The 24,145-nt window shown below is 34.7% G+C and overlaps 2 protein-coding genes across 4 annotated transcripts in view; one reads left to right on the top strand and one right to left on the bottom strand.

Annotated features, from left to right (window-relative positions):
* The first annotated feature begins 3,277 nt into the window (after positions 1–3,277).
* Positions 3,278–8,263, top strand: LOC130053071 (uncharacterized). The gene is made up of 2 exons (XM_056159652.1): positions 3,278–3,924; positions 6,528–8,263. The coding sequence occupies exon 2, from the start codon at positions 6,547–6,549 to the stop codon at positions 8,206–8,208; it is 1,662 nt and encodes a 553-aa protein (XP_056015627.1). The 5' UTR covers positions 3,278–3,924; positions 6,528–6,546; the 3' UTR covers positions 8,209–8,263.
* Positions 8,264–10,418: 2,155 nt separating this feature from the next.
* LOC125676074 (leucine-rich repeat-containing protein 15-like) overlaps positions 10,419–24,145 on the bottom strand; it is a 46,376-nt gene continuing 32,649 nt past the window's right edge. The window contains exons 8-12 of one of the 3 annotated variants that reach the window (XM_056159663.1): positions 24,053–24,124; positions 22,400–22,471; positions 14,475–14,638; positions 12,409–12,536; positions 10,419–11,013 (exon numbers count right to left, since the gene is read on the bottom strand). In XM_056159663.1, the coding sequence (XP_056015638.1) occupies positions 10,984–11,013; positions 12,409–12,536; positions 14,475–14,638; positions 22,400–22,471; positions 24,053–24,124 (466 nt within the window). In that variant the 3' untranslated portion in view covers positions 10,419–10,983. Of the gene's footprint in view, positions 12,537–14,474; positions 14,639–22,399; positions 22,472–24,052; positions 24,125–24,145 lie in introns of all 3 variants that reach the window. The other 2 variants (XM_056159661.1, XM_056159660.1) reach the window with 2 other exon arrangements.

The raw sequence follows: 24,145 nt of genomic DNA on the forward strand, positions 1-24,145 counted from the left end.
TTTTTTATTTTTGATTCAGATGATGCCTTGTTGAAGAGAGATAAACATGACCAAGAGAAGTTACTTCTAGTCTTCATTAGAATTGGAGATTATGAGACTGAGTCATTCCATACCGTCTGCAGAGCATCGATATGTATATAGAACCCTGGGTAGAATCAAGTCTCGGTTTTATTGGAATGGGAGGAATATATATGTTAAAAGCTTTATTCTGTCTTGTTCAATATGAAATAACAATAAGAAGTCAAATATGCATGCTAAGAGTAGTCTTACATTGTTTCACACAGGTTTTTCAATGGAAAAGGTTAATCTTGATTTTTGAGGACCTCTTATGGAAACTAAAAATAATAATAGATACATATTAATGAGAGTGGATCAATTTAGCAAGTGGATAGAGTGTATACCTTTGCCATCACAAACTGCTGAGTTGACAACAAAAGCTGCAGTAGAATATTTCTTCGGTCGTTTTGGCTATCCCTTCCAAATTCTTACAGATCAAGGAACAAACTTCGAGATTTCTCTTTTTAAAAGCCTATGTGAAAGGATGGGAATTCACAAAACTAAGGCAACATCTTTCCGCCAGATCAGGTAGAGCGATTCAATCGCATTTAAATGGATGCATTGAGGTGCTTCGTTAGTAAGACACCTACTTTTTGGGATGATTATTTACCACAAATTGCGGGTGTTTTACGATTGGCGGTTAATCGTAGTACTGACTATACCCCTAATACGTTGGGAATGGAGGGAGTACAACCCTTAGATGTAGTTTCCCCTTTTAAACTTTCTCCAGAATCAATAGACCCAGAGTCTAGTACAGAACACTAAACTAGCTTCAGAAACAGCTAGAGAAAACATAAAAACCACACAGGAGATAATGAAGAAAAACTATGATCTTAAGGTCAACATCAAAGAGTATAATGTAGGAGACTTAGCGAATGTTTTGGATACTGTTCAAGTCAAAGGACGATGCAAAACACTTAGCACTACCTGGACAGGGCCAGGATTAATTGTGGGAAAATTGAGTAGTTTCCTATATAAAATCAAGTTGCGTGGTAACATAACTATTGTGAACCACGACAGGCTTAAGTTATGCTGTGATAAATGTACCTCAGTGGATTAAGAGGCATCAGAGAGAGATAGAGCTTACAGATTCAGGTCAGCTTTATGATGTCTCTGAATCAGATAAATACCGTATTTGTAGGGGTACTTATACAGGGACTGTTACGATCCAATGTAATGAATGTAAGGTGAAGATAACGAACAGTGATCAATCTCATAACTCCTATAAGCAATACAAAATAGATAGTTGGGCAAACACGGATCCCTGGACACACCAGAGGTGGGATCAGGTGCCTAGGAGGAGTACGTATCCCCTTTTGACCGGTCACACCCGCCGTGAGCCCTATATCCTAATCAGGTAAACGGAGTTATCCGCAGTCAAAAAGAACGGCTTAACAATCGGTATGAAACACGTCAGGCAGCATTTGACCCAATGCGAGGTTCTACTGACGAACTAGATCGTTATAACGACCATAGAATTTGCGAAATGATGACTTCAGTCGAGACTGTTGAAACCCCTGTACCATCAACTTGTTTGTTGGTAGCGTACCTCGATTTAAAAACTGACTATACGCAGAACAAGCTCTCGCATATCGAATCAGTTGAGATATATAAACACCATATGCGGGCGATAATGGAATATTGCTACACAAATATGGGAAGTTGACGATGGAGAAGCTGAAATCATCCCGTTGGTCATACAGTTGAGTTTTCAGTTTGCCGTCAATGTCTACTTTCATTAAAATACCTAAGTATATAATGGTTTCATGGTTCCTGTATCAAGGCAGCAGAAATGGCTAAGCATATTGATATTTATGAGTGTTCACAATGTATAAATTAATGTTGAAGTATTATAATTAGAATACAGAGGCAAGATATACCTCAGGATCTACGTCACGTAATGATGACGATAAAATTTACTGGGATCGCTAAAATGTGCACGTCTTCATCTCTGAATTACACGTCACGGATTGTACACAAAGCAGTAACCAAAATATACCCATATAAATGCTGTTTATCTAATCAATATTTTACACACTGCAGTTCCGAGGAGTACTACTTGTAAAAACTGTATCAAATTGTAAATGCACAATATTTAATTAATCATGAATAAACGATACGATTATATTAATCAAAACTTATAATCACATACCAGAGGAAAATAGAAAATGTGTAGTTTTGTAATTGTCTTATAGATTCTTACGGATGAATATGAGTTAACGTACCTATACCGGATTCCTAAACTTCATAAAATCCCTTACAAACAAAGATACATTGCCGAATCCCGTAAATGTTCTACTAAGCCCCTATCTTTGCTCCTCACAAAAATATTAACAGCTGTGAAGGAGAAACTTCAAACATACTGTGCCACTACATATGCCAGATGTGGTGTCAATTGCATGTTGATTCTAAATAATTCTAAAGAACTTTTAGTAAACTTGAAATTCCAAAAAATTTCTCAAATCAACAACATCAAAACGTATGAATTTTCAACACTTTATACCACCATTCATAAACTCTTTTTATGAAAAGGTTTTTCGTGCTAAGCTTAGGGAAAGATTATTGGTTTAAGAAATTATTGTAATTTATAATTTCTATGTATTTTAAACTATCTTTTTATATTTTGATAAGTTTGATTGTAAAATTGTTATGCAGAGTAATGATCTTGTATTCCTAACTTTGATTGCATTTCAGGGTCAGCAATAACTACCGAAATAACTTTTACATGTTGTAATTACATTGCCACAATACAGAAATAACCCACAAAACCAGATTTTCTGTTATCATTACACCCGGTTGCAATAGTATTTTTCTGCAATCACGGATTTTGTCATATGATTCATTTCTTTCTCTTTTTTTTTTTTTTTTTTTTTTTTTTTACAAAAATGACGGTGTTTCAGGTTTAGTGCAGGCCCGTACGCCCTTCTAATCCTTCACTATATGCAATAGTAGCAGAGAATGTGGAAAATGTAAGTTTCATAATTATTGATTAAAAACCATCTCAATAAAGCATGAAAAAAAAACCTCCCCTTCATTTATAAAAAGAATAAAGCTGTGGGGGGGGGGGGGGGATATGAAGTGCATTCGATGTGATTTGTAAACTAAACTGGGTAAAATAAAGTTATATATAGAAAAGTCATTAAATGATAGGAAGGTTGGGGTTGACGGGACTTTTAAAAAAAGAAAGAGGACCAGAAAACAAAGGATATGCTTAATTTCATACAAAGATCGTGTCTATTTAAGGCATATTAATTATATATGCAGGTTTTGTTGATGAATTATGTAATTATTGAGTGTGGAATGGTGTTATTACGATGTTCCGGTGGGGTAATGAATGAGTAGAGTATATTTGTAACGAAAATCAACTTCAACACCACAATATCCGATAGCTCATTGATATTATGTGAATTTGAAATTATTGGATCCTCCCCTGGTTTTCTGTCTAACACAACAGGTACAGTAAGTGCACTGTGCTCTAGTTTTAAATAACTTGAAACAATTGATTCGTCTGTTTAAATATCTGTACGCCTTATATTATGTGACATAGATCATTTTACAGTGTTTGTAACTAAGGGTAGAACTTACAAATGGATGGGGAAATTGGGGATTCGCATTACAATAGCAATTTATCGCTCATCTTTAAACAATGCTAACAAATATAGAAATACACATCCATTGTTAGACAACATTTAGTTGGTTGAAGTTTAAATTCATAATTGTTAAGAGTACTGAAAATTAAAATATATTCTGACTCGGGGCCCCTGAGGTATGCAGTTTGTTAAATATCTAGCCGGGTTTGTACTGTTTTCAATATCTAGCCAGGTTTGGCCGACAGACAGGTAAAACTCGGTACACAGTATGAAGAAGGTAAGATTGAAGTAACATTTTCAGGCTGTTAAAAAATGATATATCTATATAAAACATCAAGTTTCTTTGTATTCTGGCTTCAGGATGTGTGTTTGTTGGATAAGTTGATAAATAATACGCAATAACGAGAATTTGGTGTACAAGGGGATATTTTGCATTAATGTCAGATACAATGGCGAAACAACTTCTCTTTCAGTATATCTTATTGTACATATGTAGCAGTTAAATCAATTAAACTAAATTTACGCCATGAAATTTGAAGGCGGATCAAAATATCTAGTTTTCATTAGTTTGCAAATATATCATAATTCCTTGTTTCATAATAAGTTGAGGCCTGTCCATACAAGGGGTGCATATTCGTACCCCATTATGAAAAACTAACAGTCCACCAGCAGAGGGCTTGACCCAGGGGTCATAATGTAAAACGTATACCGTACCAATTTTGATGCACCAGATGCGCATTTCAACAGATAATGTTTCTTCAGTGATGCTCAACCTAAATGTTTGAAATCCGAAATAACTATGAAGTTTTAGAGCTATTTTAGGAGAAAACAGAGTCCCAAGAAAGTGGAGTCAACTTCGTCTAAGGATAAGAGCTAATATCTAATAGCTAAAGTCGAAGAAAAAAATATTTTAGAGTATAGTAGCAATGCCCTTTAGTTTTTATTTGGTGTCTTATTCAGAGTATCTGTTCAGCTCATAATCTCTTCTCTAACAGTTTCGTATGTCCATTCACAGTCCTTGGTATACCCCCCCCCCCATATACACATACATATCCTCAACCCCCATCTTACAATGTTCAGGTTACAAGTCTCAGTGAATGAAGCAGAACCTGTTCAAATTGCTTCACAGGAATGTCATATTATGTTGTCAAATAAAACAGCCTCATACTTATAACATTATTTACCGTTAGTTTTCAACGGGGAAATCCTCGCGTTAAATCTTATAAGTACGATGGCTGGTTTAGGAAAGGTGGACAAGATAATTTTATTTTCTTCAAATTCGTTCCAATGAAATAAAATTTGTACCTACGAAAAGTAATTTGTTACCACCAAATGGAATATCATTCCCACAAAACAGACTTTGTTCCCACGAAATAAAATTCGTTCCCACGATTTTCTTAAAATTAAAATCGAATTCTATGGTTGCATTTACTTCCGTTAATCGTGGGTAAATTATCTATAAATAGTAAAGCTAAATGATAAATGGATTTTCAACATTGCCGTGATTTGGTTTGCAGAGGCTTACACACCCCCACCCCCAACCCCACCCACACACAAACACACTGACTGAAAAAAATCCTATAAACCAATATGAAATGTACAGACCCCTCTCATTAATATTCAGTCATGAAAATAATTATCGCACTCCGGATTAATAGATTTTATTTATCCGTGTTTGTCCTTCACTTGACCTTGTATTGTTTATAGGATTTATAAAAATTGTCACTGTTCGTTATCTTCACTCATTCATTTGTGATATTCGCTGTATATATCTATGTTTCTATCAGATTGTAGCTTTAATTATATCCGATATATAAAACATGTTTATAGAAAGATTAGTGTCCGGGTGAGGTAATGGTTAATGCGCTCGCTTCTCACAGGTGCGACCCATGTTCGATCACGGTGATTGGCAGTGGTTGTATGTGAGAGGTATGGTGGTCTGCCGCTCTTTTGCTTCCTCATTAAACAGCCCCTAACTACGCCCCTGGGTTTGTACGACGCGAAATTTATTTCAGGGTTTTCCTTTAAGGGGTACCGCCGCGGCGGCCAAGAGATTAGAGCGCTCGCCCCGCATGCGGTAGGCCGGGGTTCGAATCCCGACCGCAACAGACTCAAGTCGTTAAAACGTGTAATGATAGTTTCATCGCCAAACGCTCGGCATCAGGTGTGAATATCATGGGCCCTCGGAGATGACATTAACACGGATGTCCCGTGTCACAGTAGGTGTGGCACGTTAAAGAACACTCATTGCTCAATGGGCATAAGCGCCGAGCACAGGCCTAAATTTGAAGCCCTTCATCGTTCTTGGTGACGTCTCCATATGAGTGAAAAATTCTCGACCGAGAGGTTAAGCAAGATACAATCAATCATATTTTAGGGGACACAACATGCACAATCATAACATAAATGGCAGCATGGGGGATTCAGTATTTCAGATTAGTAACACCGCATAGCGGACATTTTCTGCGGTTGTCCATTTTTTTTAGGATAGGAAAAATCAACAAAAAGCCAAAAAGTTGCAATCCAAAATTAGATATATGATATGGGTATATTTAAGTATGATGCAACCGCAAAAATGGGAAATGCAGTTAACTTCGCAAAAAAGCATCAAACCGTAATACTCGTTACACGGTGTTTCAATGATTTGATCCACATTTTTTATGTACTCCATAAACTCTCTTGAGTAAATTTTATTCTTATAAAGGACTTATAATTACGATAGACTGTGAAATTTTAAATTGTGCTACCCACCACAAATCCGCCACTGACCTCATCCCTTTTCTTTTATGTATATTTTATCGTATATCTAAAATTATAAAGTGGAATTAGTATGTCGATATACAGTAGTTTATTACAAGTACAAACCTACATTTATTTCAGGTCAAAGAAAATTCTTATTATGGAACCTGAAGAGAAAACCCAAGGTCAACATGTTGTCGAATGTAACATTTGCGAACAACCAGTCTCGTTCTTCTGCAGACGATGTGTGGTCAATCTCTGCGACCCTTGTGTCCCGGTACATCTCCGAATCAAGTCCAAGACCGGACATGACGTTGTGGATTACGCCAGTAGAGATGATGTTCACACACCTACGTGCGATTTTCATCCACTGAACGAGTGTTCGTTGTACTGCCAGACGTGTGATGTCCCGATCTGCCTGGTCTGTGTTTCCATCAAACACAAATCGCACGAAATGTCCGAGCTTTCTGAGCAAATTGAAGAACTGATGAAAACCATCATGAAAGAAAACGATCGACTTCAAAAATATAAGTGTGACATTGAAAAACGTCTAGATCACACGACAGAGAGATTGCCTTTACTATCTAAAATTTACCAAGAGAAGAAGGATGAAGTGACGTCACGAGGAGAGGTGTGGCACAGACAGATAGAGAAAACCGTGAAGACGCTCCACCAGGAACTGGACGACATGCAAAAGAAACACGAATCACTGCTCCAGAAACAGAAACGAGAATTGAAAGAGATTTTAGGAAAAGTTGATGAAATAAACACCACGACAATGAAACTGAAAAATTCACAGAATGTACTAGAAATGAAGAAATGCATATCATTAATTCAAAATCAAGCCACTCCCTCGGAGATTACACATTACTCGTTTCCAGTGTTTTGTAAATGCAAAATTGACGACAACTATTTGAAATCATATTTCGGGTACATTGAGAATATACAAGAAAAAAAGATTTCTCTGCGGACATCGATATCTGAAGACGCTGTGATTTCGAACCACAAAATATTAGAGATGCCGAAAGTTATCACAGCTATAGACACAGGGTTTCCTGCTTGTGAAAATAACAGTCGTCTATACGATATTACTGTTATCGATGATAACAGAGTGTGGATGGGAGGAGCAAGTTACGAACTCAAGTTGTTTGATTTCCAGGGAAACCTCCACGACACGGTCTCCATCACAACACAGGGCTTGTTTTTGACTGTATACAACAAACACGTGATTTACACAGTATCGGGCAGCAGTACTGTGTGTAGAGTAGCTGACGATAAAAGGATTCAGACGATGTTTACAACCGCGGAATGGAGGCCATTCGGTATCACAAGCACCGCGTCAGATGACATACTAGTCTGTCTCCGTAAAGACGACCAGTACAAAGTCGTGCGATACAGCCGTACCGGTACCGTACTCCAAGAAATCCAGTACGACTTACAGGGCCAGCCTCTGTACCGAGATGCAACTTACATCGCTGAGAATGTTAACGGGGACATCATTGTAACAGACTGGACGAAAAATGCTGTGATTGCTGTCGATAGATTAGGAATATTTCTGTTTTCTTACTCTGGGAGGGACAAGCCATTTTTCGCATGCGCCGTCACTACTGATCCTGCCGGTCACGTTATCGTTACTGACTTTAAAGGTGACAAGATTCACATGCTGGACAAGGACGGGCGATTCCTGAGGTACATCATTCCAGATCTAGGGATTAAATTCCCACGCGGCGTGTGCATTGTCGGGGACGGGGAAATTTTTGTTGGGGAAACCTTGAACGGTGTAGCTAAAAGAATAAAATATTTCGAGGAAAGAACAGAATGAATTGCATGGTGTTTCGCATAAAATGTTTTGTTATGCAATAAATTGTGTAAATTAAGTATGTTGTTTTAAATTTGATGAGATTACTTATCACCCCGATAAACGCAAATCGTTAAACCGAATGTGATAATTAACAGTTGGACAATGGGTAAGTTTTAATGTTATTCATAAAAAAAGAAGCCATTCCCACAAATTTTTATATGCAGGGTGAAGATAACGAACAGTGATCAATTTCATAACTCCTACAAGCAATACAAAATAGATAGTTGGGCAAACACGAACCCCTGGACACACCAGAGGTGAGATCAGGTGCCTAGGAGGAGTACGCATCCCCTTTTGACCGGTCACACCCGCCGTGAGCCCCATATCCTGATCAGGTAAACGGAGTTATCCGCAGTCAAAATCAGTGTGCCAAGAACGGCTTAACAGTCGGTATTAAACGCGTCAGACAGCATTTGATCCAATGATAGGTTGTATTGACGAACTAGATCTTTATAACGACCATAAAATTTGCGAAATGTTGACTTCAATCGAGACTGTTGAAACCCCTGTGCCATGTAGACGTTCTGATTCTTTTAAATTAAAAAGAATATTTATGAAATTTACAAAGTTTATTTTTTATCACCCAGAAGAAAAATACCACGAAAACATAAAATAATAGAGAATTTGAATCACGCTTTTGATGGTGAAATCATACTTCATATGACATGCTTAAATAAGCTATCAAATAGAATGTTGGTGTACTGAGTCATCTTAACAGATGTTTTCAATTCGAGTGAGGCTTTAATAAATGTTGGGAGGAACGTCTTTACACACATCTATTGGTGAATGTGTTGTACGGGTTTGAATATCAGCATTTTAATCTTGGATACATATACGCCTGGGTATTAAAGAACGCTTTTGAAACTAAATTATTCGATGTTTTGGTAAACAAAGATTATAATTTAATTCAGGACGCATAGAATAGGAATCATGAGTTTGAAAAAAAGATCTCGTAGATATTCAGAGCTCATACCATTAAAAGTTTTTTAGAACTAACTTTTCAAACAAGGATTTCGATGGCTATGGTCATGATTGATATAGATACATGTTATCTTTTAGATAGTTTTCGATTATGATATTTCTATAATTTTATTGAACAAAATTTTTGTATGTGTGCATCAACAACTTCTTAAAAATTATCCAGAGCATTTTAATTAACAAGCTATATTATTTTTTTTCTGTATAAGAATTGAGAAAATGTCATCAGATACGGATAGAAGACGCAACGTTAAATCTTGCACTCGTAAAACTTGCCAACTTTTCTACTTCATATTACAATTCAAATACACGTTAATTGTAAATAGTATTTGAATATGATATTTGTATAATGTTATTGAAAAGAATTTAGTGTGCGTATGTGTCAATAACTTTAAAAAAATATCCAAAACATTTTAGTTAACAAGGTATATAGTAGCATTTTTTTCTGTACATAAGAATTGAGAGAACGCCGTCAGGCACAGATCCAAGACGCAACGTTGAATCTCGCACTCGCAAACTATGCCAACTTTGCTACTCCATATCACAAATAATATAGGTGATACATGGGTATAATTACTATAGATAGAAAGCACATACCCTATATAGTTTTAGGGCACAACATTACCAACTTCTGAAGATAGGCCAAAATTGACCCTTAGTATACCTTCTCTTTTGACAGAAGCTCCCTGATCCTCTTAAATGTGCAGTCAGATTCTAATTAGTGTTAACAGATGAAAAGAAGCTTTTCAGGAGTTGTATACATTAATACAGTTTGCCTATTCTGGCTGCACTTTAAAGACTGACCCCTGTCCCTGAGGTCATGAGCTTGTTTGATAGGGGGCTTCCTGCTCAACATAACTATGCATTCGGTTTTCCTTTCAGGTGTGCGGAACTACAGAACTTCTGAGAAGAAAATTGATAAATTTTTCCCGACCCCTCTAGTATAACTAGCTAACATGATCAGTTAACATGTACAAGATTGATAAGAACGAGGTTCCACAGTATCTGAAAGAAACAATACCTAGTAAAATAAAACAATATGTCCACATATAATCTCCGTTATGGAAATAACTATGCAATACCAAATTGCAGACTTAAAGTTTACAAAAAATAATTTTTACCAGACGCTGTATCTAAGTGCAATTCTCTTAGATCGAATCAAAACAGGCTTTTTCAATTAAACGATTTCGTAAGTGGTATTATTATTATTTTATTCCTTTATAAAGCACAAAACTACATATAGTTTATATGCACTGTACAATGTGTGTGCTAACAATCAATGATAATATACGGATAAAAGTGCTATAAAGGAAATGATAAAACAATAGAAAGAATTTAGATAAAACATGGAAGTAAAATGACAAAGTGGTTGACTTCGACTTGACAAGATACAATTCGCATACAGGTATTCGTATGCTGGATCAAAGTTACCTCTAATAAATATTTTCTGGTGTGGACTTTGATTGCAATATTAATTAATCAATAATTAAACTTTTTTGGTAATGGGATTAATTTGTTGGAATAAAAACATGTCAGAAATAGCCTCTTCCCGCAGATATGTGACAACAAGGTATGATTCTATAGAAGATAGTAAGTTTACAAAAGAAATGAAAACATGATTATACATATCACAAACTACAACTCAAAATTTGCTCGACATTTTGCTCTTCTTTCCATTTTTTCTTTTCTTGCGAGCCACAAACGCTTTAAAGGTTTGGAGCATCTTCCGCTTGATGGCAACGTCCTGTCTGGCCAACTTCAACATCTCTCTCTGTATAGATGGGCCCCCTTTAATAGATTGAATATAATGATCATATTAAAAGTGAGTATAGAATATATAAAATTATACTTCAAATTACAGTCATACATGGTTACAATAAACACATTTTCAACAAATTCAAACTTTTCCGTATGCTACGTATAAAAAAGTCATTATTTTCTTTCAATGCACAGGTATTAAACTTTTTAAGATCGATATTCCTATAAAACATGGTGTTTGGTTTGTGTTGCTTATGTCGTGTTGACACCAACATACAAATAGAGTCTATGACTAGACATTGTCAGTACATAATACCAAAAGATCAAATTTAATGCTGTGTGCACGGTAAGAATCGCCATGGCTCCAATTTTTCTTTTTAATTTCATAATACTCATTCTGCGTAGAAATAAAGATATACTTCCAAAAATTATAAAACTACAAAACCGAGGTGCGATCCACTTTAATTTTTGAGTTAATAAATAAAAATTATCCCACCCCCAATATAATGAAGTTAAAACATGGGTGAAAACTTTTCACGTTCTCCTGTGTATTCTTGACATCTTCTATGTCTATGAAGAAATACATAGAAAATATATCATGCAAAAATCCATGTCGTATGTCATATCAGGCCGAGTGACCCCACATCAACCCGAGAGCCGAAGTTCAGATAGAGTTCCTTATAGTCCAGTGATGATCTGGGCTAGAATAAGTCAGTGGTACCCTTTACTTGTCGTAAGAGGGGAATAAGGCTTTCCTTCGGATGAGATAATTAAAACCGAGGACCGGTGTCACAGCAGTTGTGACACGATAAAGATTTCTCCCTGCTGAAAGGCTGTAAGAGTCGAGCATGTGACTAAATTTTACAGTCTGTCACCGGTAATGGTGACATCTCAATATTAGTGAAATACTCTAGTGTGAAGTTAAACAATAACAATTAAGCAACTACATCATCTGTTTTAGTAGATAGAATTCTAACTTAGGTAAATAATGCCAATATATACTAGTAAGCCAACACTTAAAATTGACAACTGCAAAGTAATATGAGAAAATATCTAGAATATCATCGCGGTGTTAAACGTAAAGTGAAAACCATGGATCTTTTGGATATGTCATTTCAATATATAACGCTTAACTAAGGTAAAAAAAGAATATTCCCAATAAACGTCAAAGCAGAGGGAAGCAAGCGTCCTGACCATCAGGATACCACGTTCAGTATCCTTAAATCTTCAAAGCAGAGGGAAGCAAGCGTCCTGGCCACCAGGATACCACGTTCAGTATCCTTAAATCTTAGACTACATTTGTCGTTGTAGTAAAACAAATGAATGCAGGTTTATGAACGCTTTTCTCCCATGAAAGGTTGACCGAAATTCATGAGCAGCATAAATGAATGAACACTGATCTGGAATGGTTACTTCATTGAATACTTTAGTGATCTTTGTGGTGGTGATTTCTGGGTGGGTAGTGATGACGTCAGTAGCAGTAGTGTTGGGTTCTTTACCGGGAATATCGATGATTGCGCGTGTAGTGCTGAGGTCAGAACCGGTTGTAGAATCTGAAGAGGTAGTACAAGATATATCGAATTCATCGCTTTCATGGAATAATTGATAATTAGTGAGTTAGTTTAATACCATTATTTCTTCATCTTTTGCAACAATAGTAAATTGTATACGAGCTGTAGATATGCCTACCGTGGATAATTTCAGTTTGCTGTCCGCATTAAAGTTTTAAAAAATCACATCGCTAAATAAGTTTGGTTTTCCTTTCAAAACAACTAGTATATTATCTTGTTTATTTCAAATGTGAAAGCTGAAAACTCTGTCGTTTATTCTTTGAAAATGAAGTAACTGGTACTTAAGAAAAGCCACACATTGGCTGAGATTGACCATTGCTCGTTATCCTCAGTTTTCATACACTGATTTTTTGTAGCTAGGGAAAGAAGGTCTTGGAATACATACATTGGTATTTTTGTAAAATTTTCTTTTCTTTACGACTAGAAATTGAAATTGAATACGTCTTGTCATGTTAAGGACAGGTAAAAATGCATCAATACAAATGAAAATATAAAAAAAACCTGAACCAATAGTTCTGATTTCAAAATTCCTTTACCAATTCATCCCACTATATATTGGTATATGTAATTGTCTTATACCCCTAGTGCAGATGCTTTATACAATGTAAAATTTATGCGGTACCAATTTTGATGCACCAGATGCACATTTCGACAAATAATATCTCTTCAGTGGTGCTGAGGCCGAAATAATGGAAATTCAAAATAACGATAAACTTAAATAAAAACAGAGTCCCAAAGACTTGAGTCAAATTCGTCTAAGGATCAGAGCCATGCACAAGGGAGAAAATCCTTAATTTTCAAGTGAGTTTCTAAATTTTATCACAACAATTAAATATGCATCCCTATTTTCGGATTTCAAAAAATTCGGTTGACCATCACTGAAGAGATATTATTTGTCGAGATGCGCATCTGGTGCATCAAAATTGGTACCGTATAAGTTTTACATTATGACCCCTGGGTCGAGGCCTATACAGTTGGACTGTTAGTTCCCAAGGGTCTCTACAGCCCAGTAGCTAAGTACTTCGTTACTAGCTTCAAAATACGGATGTATATTTAATTGCTGTGATAGAAAATAGAAATTCATTTCAAAATTAAGGATTATCTCCCTCATGCATTGCTCTTATCCTTAGGCGAAATTGACTCCATTTTTTTGGCACTCTGTTTTTCCCTAAATAGCTCTTAGGAGCTACAAGTTTACTGTTATCTCGGATTTAAAAAATTTGGTTGAGCATCACCGAAGAGACATTCTTTGTTGAAATGCGCATCTGGTGCATCAGAATTGGTACCGTATAAGTTTTACACATTAACGGCAAACTAACAACTCATCTTTATGACATAATTTCTCCATCATCAACTACCGATTTTATGTAGCAATGTTCCATCATCACCAGCATATGGTGTTTATATTTCTCAACTGATTCGATACGCCGGAATTTGTTCTGCATATGGTCAGTTTTTAAATCGAGGCAAGCTACTGACAAACGAATAAATGGTAAAGGGGTTTTAACAGTCTCGTTTAAAGTCAGCATTTCGCAAATTCTATGGTCGTTATAACGATTTAGTTTGCCGAGACAATCTATCATAGGGACATATTCTGTCTGACGTGTTTCATACCGATTTTTTAACCGTTCTTGACACACTCTTTTTGACCATGCATACCTCCGTTTACCTGATGAAGATCTAGGGCTCACAGCAGGCGTGGCTAGTCGATAGGAGGGGATGGTTACTGCTCTTAGGCACCCGATCCCGCCTCAGGTGTATGAAGGGGTCCGTGTTTACCCAACTATCTATGTTTATTGCTTATAGGAGTTATTAGATTGATCACTGTTTGTTATCTTCACGTTTCATTATCATGTCAACAAGAAACCTGTCTGTTTTAGAGACCCGACCAATATCTACAGCCCCAAGAGTAATGTTTACCTGAATCACAAACCATGTCATGGAGTCTTTTGGCCTTTAGTAGTGTTCCATTCAGATGAAGAGGGCTTTGACACGAAGGTTCTCTGAAGAGCTTTCTCGATTCGGCAAACCTGAGAAAGGAGACCAACTGACAGTCGCAGCGAAGAGGGTTCCTTTCCAATGCACTAAAAAGACAGAAATCTTGTAGAGATGAAAGAGAGAAATGAATTCCGTGAGAGAAATCAAAAGCATATGTATAAGGCACAGAAAAAAATCACTATTACATGAATACCCACTTCCACCACTGAACTCAAAACCTGCGGAACGAAATTGCGTAGCAACATGTAACCAGTGAGGTAGACCGATTGGCCATCTCTGCAAGTCTATAACTTGCTTCCAATAACGATGTAATTTTCGTCAAGATGTTACTCGCTAGAGAGTCATTGAGAATGGTAATGGTAGACATTTTTATAACGTACACTTGAGATGACCAAATACAAGATACACACATTTGAAATATTCGATAAAGCAAAAAGATTGCAATGAACTTTTAAATATATATATATTAAAAGAAATAGAATAAACAGTACACAAAGTTAAAATTTAACGCAAGCGCTTTCATTTTATAATCCTCAGGCGTTACATTTTAAAATAGTTTTGAAATGGTTTGACGTCATAAAGGCGTCCTAACATTTCACGTACATAACGACGTCATAAACGAATGAAGGGAAAAGGATTTTACGTTAAGCATATTATGACGTCATAGATAATAACAGTAAACATATTTTACAGTAAGCTATTAAGAGCCGGTTTTAAAGTCTTAATAAAGTGTCTTTCTTTTTCTCGTCGGGAAATAGTAATTTCTGTATACAGTTTATAAAACGGAAATACACTGAATTGTCCGTGGCCACACACATCTATATGTTCACTAACTTTAATTTTTCTATATTCGGGTGCTGAAATGTGTTGTTTATGAACTCGTATACGAGTGAAATTTTTGTTGTTGGACTTTTCCTGAAAATTAGATTTACATAACAGCAAGAGACAACCGAAAAATCTTAGGAGACTGTTATGTAAATCTAATTTTCAGGAAAAGTCCAACAACAAAAATTTCACCGTTACCAAATGTGACGATCGGCGATGCGGAACGTGCCCATACTTAAGGGAAGGAAGTTCGTTCAAATTTAACAACAAGGAATTTACGGTAAATTCAGATATGACGTGCTCCACCAAAAATTTAATTTATGTTATAACATGTGCTGGCTGTGGAAAACATCATATCGGTGAAACTGGAACTACTCTGCGAACTCGTATACGAGTTCATAAACAACACATTTCAGCACCCGAATACAGAAAAATTAAAGTTAGTGAACATATAGATGTGTGTGGCCACGGACAATTCAGTGTATTTCCGTTTTATAAACTGTATACAGAAAATACTATTTCCCGACGAGAAAAAGAAAGACACTTTATTAAGACTTTAAAACCGGCTCTCAATAGCTTACTGTAAAATATGTTTACTGTTATTATCTATGACGTCATAATATGCTTAACGTAAAATCCTTTTCCCTTCATTCGTTTATGACGTCGTTATGTACGTGAAATGTTAGGACGCCTTTATGACGTCAAACCATTTCAAAACTATTTTAAAATGTAACGCCTGAGGATTATAAAATGAAAGCGCTTGCGTTAAATTTTTAACTTTGTGTACTGTTTACTCTATTTCTTTTAATAGTTTATACCGGACACTGTGATTTTTTTAAAAACACAATTTGGATATATATATATATATATATATATATATAAAGCACTGAAGAACCAACAACATTCAGTATCCAAAACTGTCGGATCTATATTAAATAGATACAATGGTCAGGGAAAATAATTATATAAAGCACTAGAATGACCAACGACATGAACAATTGGAATTGTCAAATTTTCGGGACAACCTGTCCCTTCGTCAGGACGTGAAAGGATTACATTATGGAGAAAACACAAATATAATTAACAATAAGCACTAAAGCTACACTACAAAACTAGCTAAACACTTTTCCAGCGGATTACATGTTGCAGGCTTTGTTATTGACTCAAAAAAGAATAACAATCAGGGTGTCTAGTCACCGTGGTATCAGTCGGTAAAGTGTGAAATTAATTAATGGAAGAACTAACTTGGCCGATCAAAAGGTGAAACAGTTAATTCGTACATCGTGGTATTCTCCCCTAGATCAAACTATTGAAGATCTAAATTTTAGATAATAGTAAATGAAATTGGCGTAATGTCTAAGCTATTGGTTACTTGTAAAAAACTAAAAATGGAACTTGTTGATGATGAGAGCCAACGACGTTGGCAGTGCTGGTACTGCTATGCATCCAGTTGGTGAAGCAAGGCGATGTATCGTTGGTAATATGAGGCGGTACGCAGATATCTTAAGAGAAATAAAGTTATGAGAAATAAACCGTTGTCGTTTATCAGAGGGAGAATAACATTGTTATATCAGGAATAGGTTTAGCCAATGTTCATTCTGGCAAAGTCAATAATTTTGTTCATGCCGCTAGGACGGAATGACTTTAATCTGTGCATCCAGATTTTTTTTTCTTTCTATCTGTGGAGCTCCAGGTTTGGTTGTGATCAATAACCACGACAATCATGTCTTCCAATCTTCGGAAACACGTCCTGCCACACAAACAACTGCATATACCTCATAAGCTGCAAAGCATGCCAGAAGCAATACGTTGGTGAAACAGGAGATCTCCGCAAACGTATTAATAACCACCGGTCGACCATCAAAACCAAAACAATCACTGAACCTGTTGGAGAACATTTCAACCTAGATGGCCACAAATGGGAAGACATGATTGTCGTGGTTATTGATCACAACCAAACCTGGAGCTCCACAGATAGAAAGAAAAAAGAAAAATTCTGGATGCACAGATTAAAGTCATTCCGTCCTAGCGGCATGAACAAAATTATTGACTTTGCCAGAATGAACATTGGCTAAACCTATTCCTGATATAACAATGTTATTCTCCCTCTGATAAACGACAACGGTTTATTTCTCATAACTTTATTTCTCTTAAGATATCTGCGTACCGCCTCATATTACCAACGATACGTCGCCTTGCTTCACCAACTGGATGAATAGCAGTACCAGCACTGCCAACGTCGTTGGCACTCATCATCAACAAGTTCCATTTTTAGTTTTTTACAAGTAACCAATAGCTTAGACATTACGCCAATTTCATTTACTATTATCTAAAATTTAGATCTTCAATAGTTTGATCTAGGGGAGAATACCACGATGTACGAATTAACTGTTTCACCTTTTGATCGGCCAAGTTAGTTCTTCCATTAATTAATTTCACACTTTACCGACTGATACCACGGTGACTAGACACCCTGATTGTTATTCTTTTTTGAGTCAATAACAAAGCCTGCAACATGTAATCCGCTGGAAAAGTGTTTAGCTAGTTTTGTAGTGTAGCTTTAGTGCTTATTGTTACTCATATTTGTGTTTTCTCCATAATGTAATCCTTTCACGTCCTGACGAAGGGACAGGTTGTCCCGAAAATTTGACAATTCCAATTGTTCATGTCGTTGGTCATTCTATTGCTTTATATATATATATATATATATATATATATATATATATATATATATAACCCCCAGTGTACGGTATTCAATAGATAAACATTTAAATCGATAAATTATGTAGGCGCTTTCATTTAAAAAAAATCTTCAGACGGTTACATTATGAAAACAAATTATCTGGTTATGACTATAACAATATATTGACGTCAAAATACAGAGGGAGTCATTTAGAACGTATCATTGTGACATAGTACAAATAATTTATATTAACCTATTAAGTGTAGGTCGAAATGAGAAAATGAAATATGAAATATTTTTCATATTTTTCCTTTCCACTAAATTTTCAGTGAAAAGTTTCTAAAAAGGAAAATCGTTGACGTGGGTATATAACTCAATTGTCAAGGAAACACAATTTATATAGAGATACTTACAATATCTGTGTTTTATATAGAGATACTTACAATGTCTGTGTTCTATATAGAGATACTTACAATGTCTGTGTTCTATATGGAGATACTTACAATGTCTGTGTGTCATATAGAGATACTTACAATGTCTGTGTTCTATATAGGGATACTTATAATGTCTGTGTTCTATATAGGGATACTTACAATATCTGTGTTCTATATAGGGATACTTATAATGTCTGTGTTCTATATTGAGATACTTATAATGTCTGTGTTCTATATTGAGATACTTACAATGTCTATCTTCTATATAGAGATACTTACAATGTCTGTGTTCTATATTGAGATACTTACAATGTTTATGTTCTATATAGTGATACTTACAATGTCTCTGTTCTATATTGAGATACTTACAATGTCTCTGTTCTATATAGAGATAATTACACTGTCTCTGTTCTATATAGAGATAGTTACAATGTCTATGTTCTATATAGAGATACTTACAATATCTGTGTTCTATATAGCGATACTTACAATGTGTGTGTTCTATAAAGAGATATTTATGATGTCTGTGTTCTATACAGAGATACTTACAATGTCTGTGTTCTATACAAAGATACTTACAATGTCTGTGTTCTATACAAAGATACTTACAATATCTGTGTTCTATCTAGAGATAATTACAATGTCTGTGTTTTATATAGAGATACTTACAATGTCTGTGTTCTATATAGAGATACTTCCAATGTCGGTGTTCTATCTAGAGACACTTACAAGGTATGTGTTCTATACAAAGATATTTACAATATCTGTGTTCTATCTAGAGATACTTACAATGTCTGTGTTCTATACAAAGATACTTACAATATCTGTGTTCTATATAGAGATATTTACAATATCTGTGTTCTATCTAGAGATAATTACAATGTCTGTGTTCTATATAGAGACACTTACAATGTATGTGTTCTATATAGGGATACTTATAATGTCTGTGTTCTAGATAGGGATACTTATAAAGTATATGTTTTATATAGATATATATAATGTATGTGTTCTATATAGAGATAATTACAATGTTTGTGTTTTATATGGAGATATTTACAATGTCTGTGTTCTATATAGAGATATTTACAATATCTGTGTTCTATCTAGAGATAATTACAATGTTTGTGTTTTATATGGAGATAATTACAATGTCGGTGTTCTATCTAGAGACACTTACAAGGTATGTGTTCTATACAAAGATATTTACAATATCTGTGTTCTATATAGAGATACTTACAATGTCTGTGTTCTATACAAAGATACTTACAATGTTTGTGTTCTATATAGAGATAATTACAATGTCTGTGTTTTATATGGAGATAATTACAATGTCGGTGTTCTATCTAGAGACACTTACAAGGTATGTGTTCTATACAAAGATATTTACAATATCTGTGTTCTATATAGAGATACTTACAATGTCTGTGTTCTATACAAAAATACTTACAATATCTGTGTTCTATATAGAGATATTTACAATATCTGTGTTCTATCTAGAGATAATTACAATGTCTGTGTTTTATATGGAGATACTTACAATGTCTGTGTTCTATATAGAGATACTTACAATCTCTGTGTTCTATCTAGAGATACTTACAATGTCTGTGTTCTATATAGAGATAATTACAATATCTGTGTTCTATATAGAGATACTTACAATGTCTGTGTTCTATATAGAGATAATTACAATATCTGTGTTCTATACAAAGATACTTACAATGTCTGTGTTCTATATAGAGATAATTACAATATCTGTGTTCTATATAGAGATACTTACAATGTCTGTGTTCTATATAGAGATACTTCCAATGTCGGTGTTCTATCTAGAGACACTTACAAGGTATGTGTTCTATACAAAGATATTTACAATATCTGTGTTCTATCTAGAGATACTTACAATGTCTGTGTTCTATACAAAGATACTTACAATATCTGTGTTCTATATAGAGATATTTACAATATCTGTGTTCTATCTAGAGATAATTACAATGTCTGTGTTCTATATAGAGATAATTACAATATTTGTGTTCTATCTAGAGATACTTACAATGTCTGTGTTCTATACAAAGATACTTACAATATCTGTGTTCTATATAGAGATACTTACAATGTCTGTGTTTTATCTGGAGATACTTACAATGTCTGTGTTCTATATAGAGATACTTACAATCTCTGTGTTCTCTCTAGAGATACTTACAATGTCTGTGTTCTATATAGAGATAATTACAATATTTGTGTTCTATATAGAGATACTTACAATGTCTCTGTTCTATCTAGAGATAATTACAATGTCTGTGTTTTATATGGAGATACTTACAATGTCTGTGTTCTATATAGAGATACTTACAATCTCTGTGTTCTATCTAGAGATACTTACAATGTCTGTGTTCTATATAGAGATAATTACAATGTCTGTGTTCTATATAGAGATACTTACAATGTCTGTGTTCTATATAGAGATAATTACAATATCTGTGTTCTATATAGAGATACTTACAATGTCTGTGTTCTATATAGAGATAATTACAATATCTGTGTTTTATATAGAGATACTTACAATGTCTGTGTTCTATCTAGAGATACTTACAATGTCTGTGTTCTATATGGAGATACTTACAATGTCTGTGTTCTATCTAGAGATACTTACAATGTCTGTGTTCTATATAGAGATACTTACAATACCTGTGTTCTATATAGAGATACTTACATTATCTTTGTTCTATCTAGAGATAATTACAATGTCTGTGTTCTATATAGAAATAGTTACAATATCTCTGTTCTATCTAGAGATACTTACAATGTCTGTGTTCTATATGGAGATACTTACAATGTCTGTGTTCTATATAGGGATACTTATAATGTCTATGTTCTATATAGATATATACACAATGTCTGTGTTCTATATGGAGATACTTACAATGTCTGTGTTCTATATAGAGATACTTACAATGTCTGTGTTCTATATAGGGATACTTATAATGTCTGTGTTCTAGATAGGGATACTTATAAAGTATATGTTTTATATAGATATATATAATGTATGTGTTCTATATTGAGATACTTACAATGTCTGTGTTCTATATTGAGATACTTACAATGTCTGTGTTCTATATGGATATACTTACAATGTCTGTGTTCTATATTGAGATACTTACAATGTCTGTGTTCTATATAGAGATACTTACAATGTCTGTGTTCTATATAGAGATACTTACAATGTATGTGTTCTATACAAAGATATTTATAATGTCTGTGTTCTATATGGAGATACTTACAATGTATGTCTTCTATATAGATATACTTACAATGTCTGTGTTCTATATAGGGATAGTTATAATGTCTGTGTTCTATATAGGGATACTTATAATGTCTATGTTCTATATAGATATATACACAATCTCTGTGTTCTATATTGAGATACTTACAATGTCTGTGTTGTATATAGGGATACTTATAATGTCTGTGTTCTATATAGGGATACTTATAATGTCTATGTTCTATATAGATATATACACAATGTCTGTGTTCTATATTGAGATACTTATAATGTCTGTGTTCTATATGGAGATACTTACAATGTCTGAGTTCTGAATAGAGATACTTACAATGTCTGTGTTCTATATTGAGATACTTACAATGTCTGTGTTCTATATAGGGATACTTATAATGTCTATGTTCTATATAGATATATACACAATGTCTGTGTTCTATATGGAGATACTTACAATGTCTGTGTTCTATATGGAGATACTTACAATGTCTGTGTTCTATATAGGGATACTTATAATGTCTGTGTTCTATATGGAGATACTTACAATGTCTGTGTTCTATATAGGGATACTTATAATGTCTGTGTTCTATTTAGATATACTTATAATGTCTCTGTTCTATATAGAGATACTCACAATGTCTGTAAATTCACCAAGAGGTGAAGTATCCTAATCGGTATCGTTGCTATTTGATTACGGTAGATATATCTGAATAATAAAGATCACTGAATTGTTAAAATATGTTGTAATAAGTATACCATATGAAAATCTTGATCCAGATAATATATGGCATGATTATCATCAAATGAATATTTTCATGCGTTATAAATGTCAACGTTATGATAATAATTCGTGTAGGATTGTACACGAAATGAACTACACGACTAACTTTATATAATAATTCAAAAAGCAGATATTTAGTAAAGATACATTTATAGATATTTGCTAAATCAATTTTGATCAAAAGTGTCATTCTAAATTGATTTACATTCAGGATATAAGACTCACGACGGTTGTGACCAGTCAAGGGATGTTTTCTCCTCCTAGGCACCTGATCACACTTCTTGTTTGTCCAGGGATCCTTGTTTGTCAAACTCTCTATTTTGTATTGCTTATAGGAGTTATGAGATTGATCACTGTTCGTTATATTCATCTCTCTCTTAACTTTATCACATATATTGATAGAGGTAAAAATATAAACCATTGGATGGACTTAACGGTTCTTGAATGATACTTAAATGCTATCAAATATCAAATCTGTAGTTTGGTCATGAAAGGCGGAAACAATGAACTGTGAGAGTTGGGCAAACAAAGACCCCTGGACAAAACAGAGGTGGGATCAGGTGCCCAGGAGGATTAAGCAACCCCTATTGAGCGGTCACATCCACCGTGTGCTCTAAATCTTGATGAGGTAAACAAAGTAATTTGAAGTCAAAATCAGTGTGCCAAGAACGACCTAACAGTTGGTATGAAACACATCAGACATAATTTGACTCAAAGTTATTAAAGATGGAACTGTCTGAAAAAATGACATTTTGTGATGAACATACAATATCATTACTACTGTTGTAAAGTTCGTGGATTTATTAGGCACGAAAATAAAATAATTAGTTGTGATACTACTGTTGACTGGCATAGTGGATGTTTGTTTGTTTTTACGTCCCGTCGAGAATTTTTCACTCATATTGAGATGTCACCAGCTGTAAAGTACTACAAATCTAAACCTATGTGTAGCGCTTATGGTCGTTTTTAAAGGTCAAATCCGAAAGACCTGTGATTCTCATTTCTAAATGCCGAGCGTTTGGCGATGGAGCAATCACTACCCATGTTTCCGTCTCACGTTTGACGGGGCCATGGCACAAGCGGGCTCGAACTAAAGTTCTTCCCATTCGAAGCGAACGCTCCACCACTGAGCTATCGCGACGTTAGTACACACTGCCTAATTAATATCAAAATCAAGTTGCATTCAATTTAAACTGTTACAACCAACACCATTTTGGGATATCAAATATACATGTAGTTTCAGTGAGGTAAAAGATGATAATTTAGCAATTATGGTTGGTGACAAAACTGATAAACTTTCTAAAGGGAATCATAAAGCGATAGAGCGAGGTGAAGAAAGATAAATATATAATAATACTTATTATGTGTCCCTTCTACGGTATCATGAAACACGTTAAACAATGTGACATTTAAACGAAATATTAAACTATCTTCAATCCTCACCTTTTCATGTAGGTATTATTCAGTAGATATGTAAGTAAATAAAATCCATATAAACATACTTACAAGTCCTGTAGATTCACTAGCGCGTCAAAGATCCCATTCGGTAACTTTCTTATTTCATTGCTGTATAGGTTTCTGAATAATAATGACATCTTC

This window comes from Ostrea edulis, chromosome 3, assembly GCF_947568905.1.
Source record: "Ostrea edulis chromosome 3, xbOstEdul1.1, whole genome shotgun sequence".
NCBI lineage: Eukaryota > Metazoa > Mollusca > Bivalvia > Ostreida > Ostreidae > Ostrea > Ostrea edulis.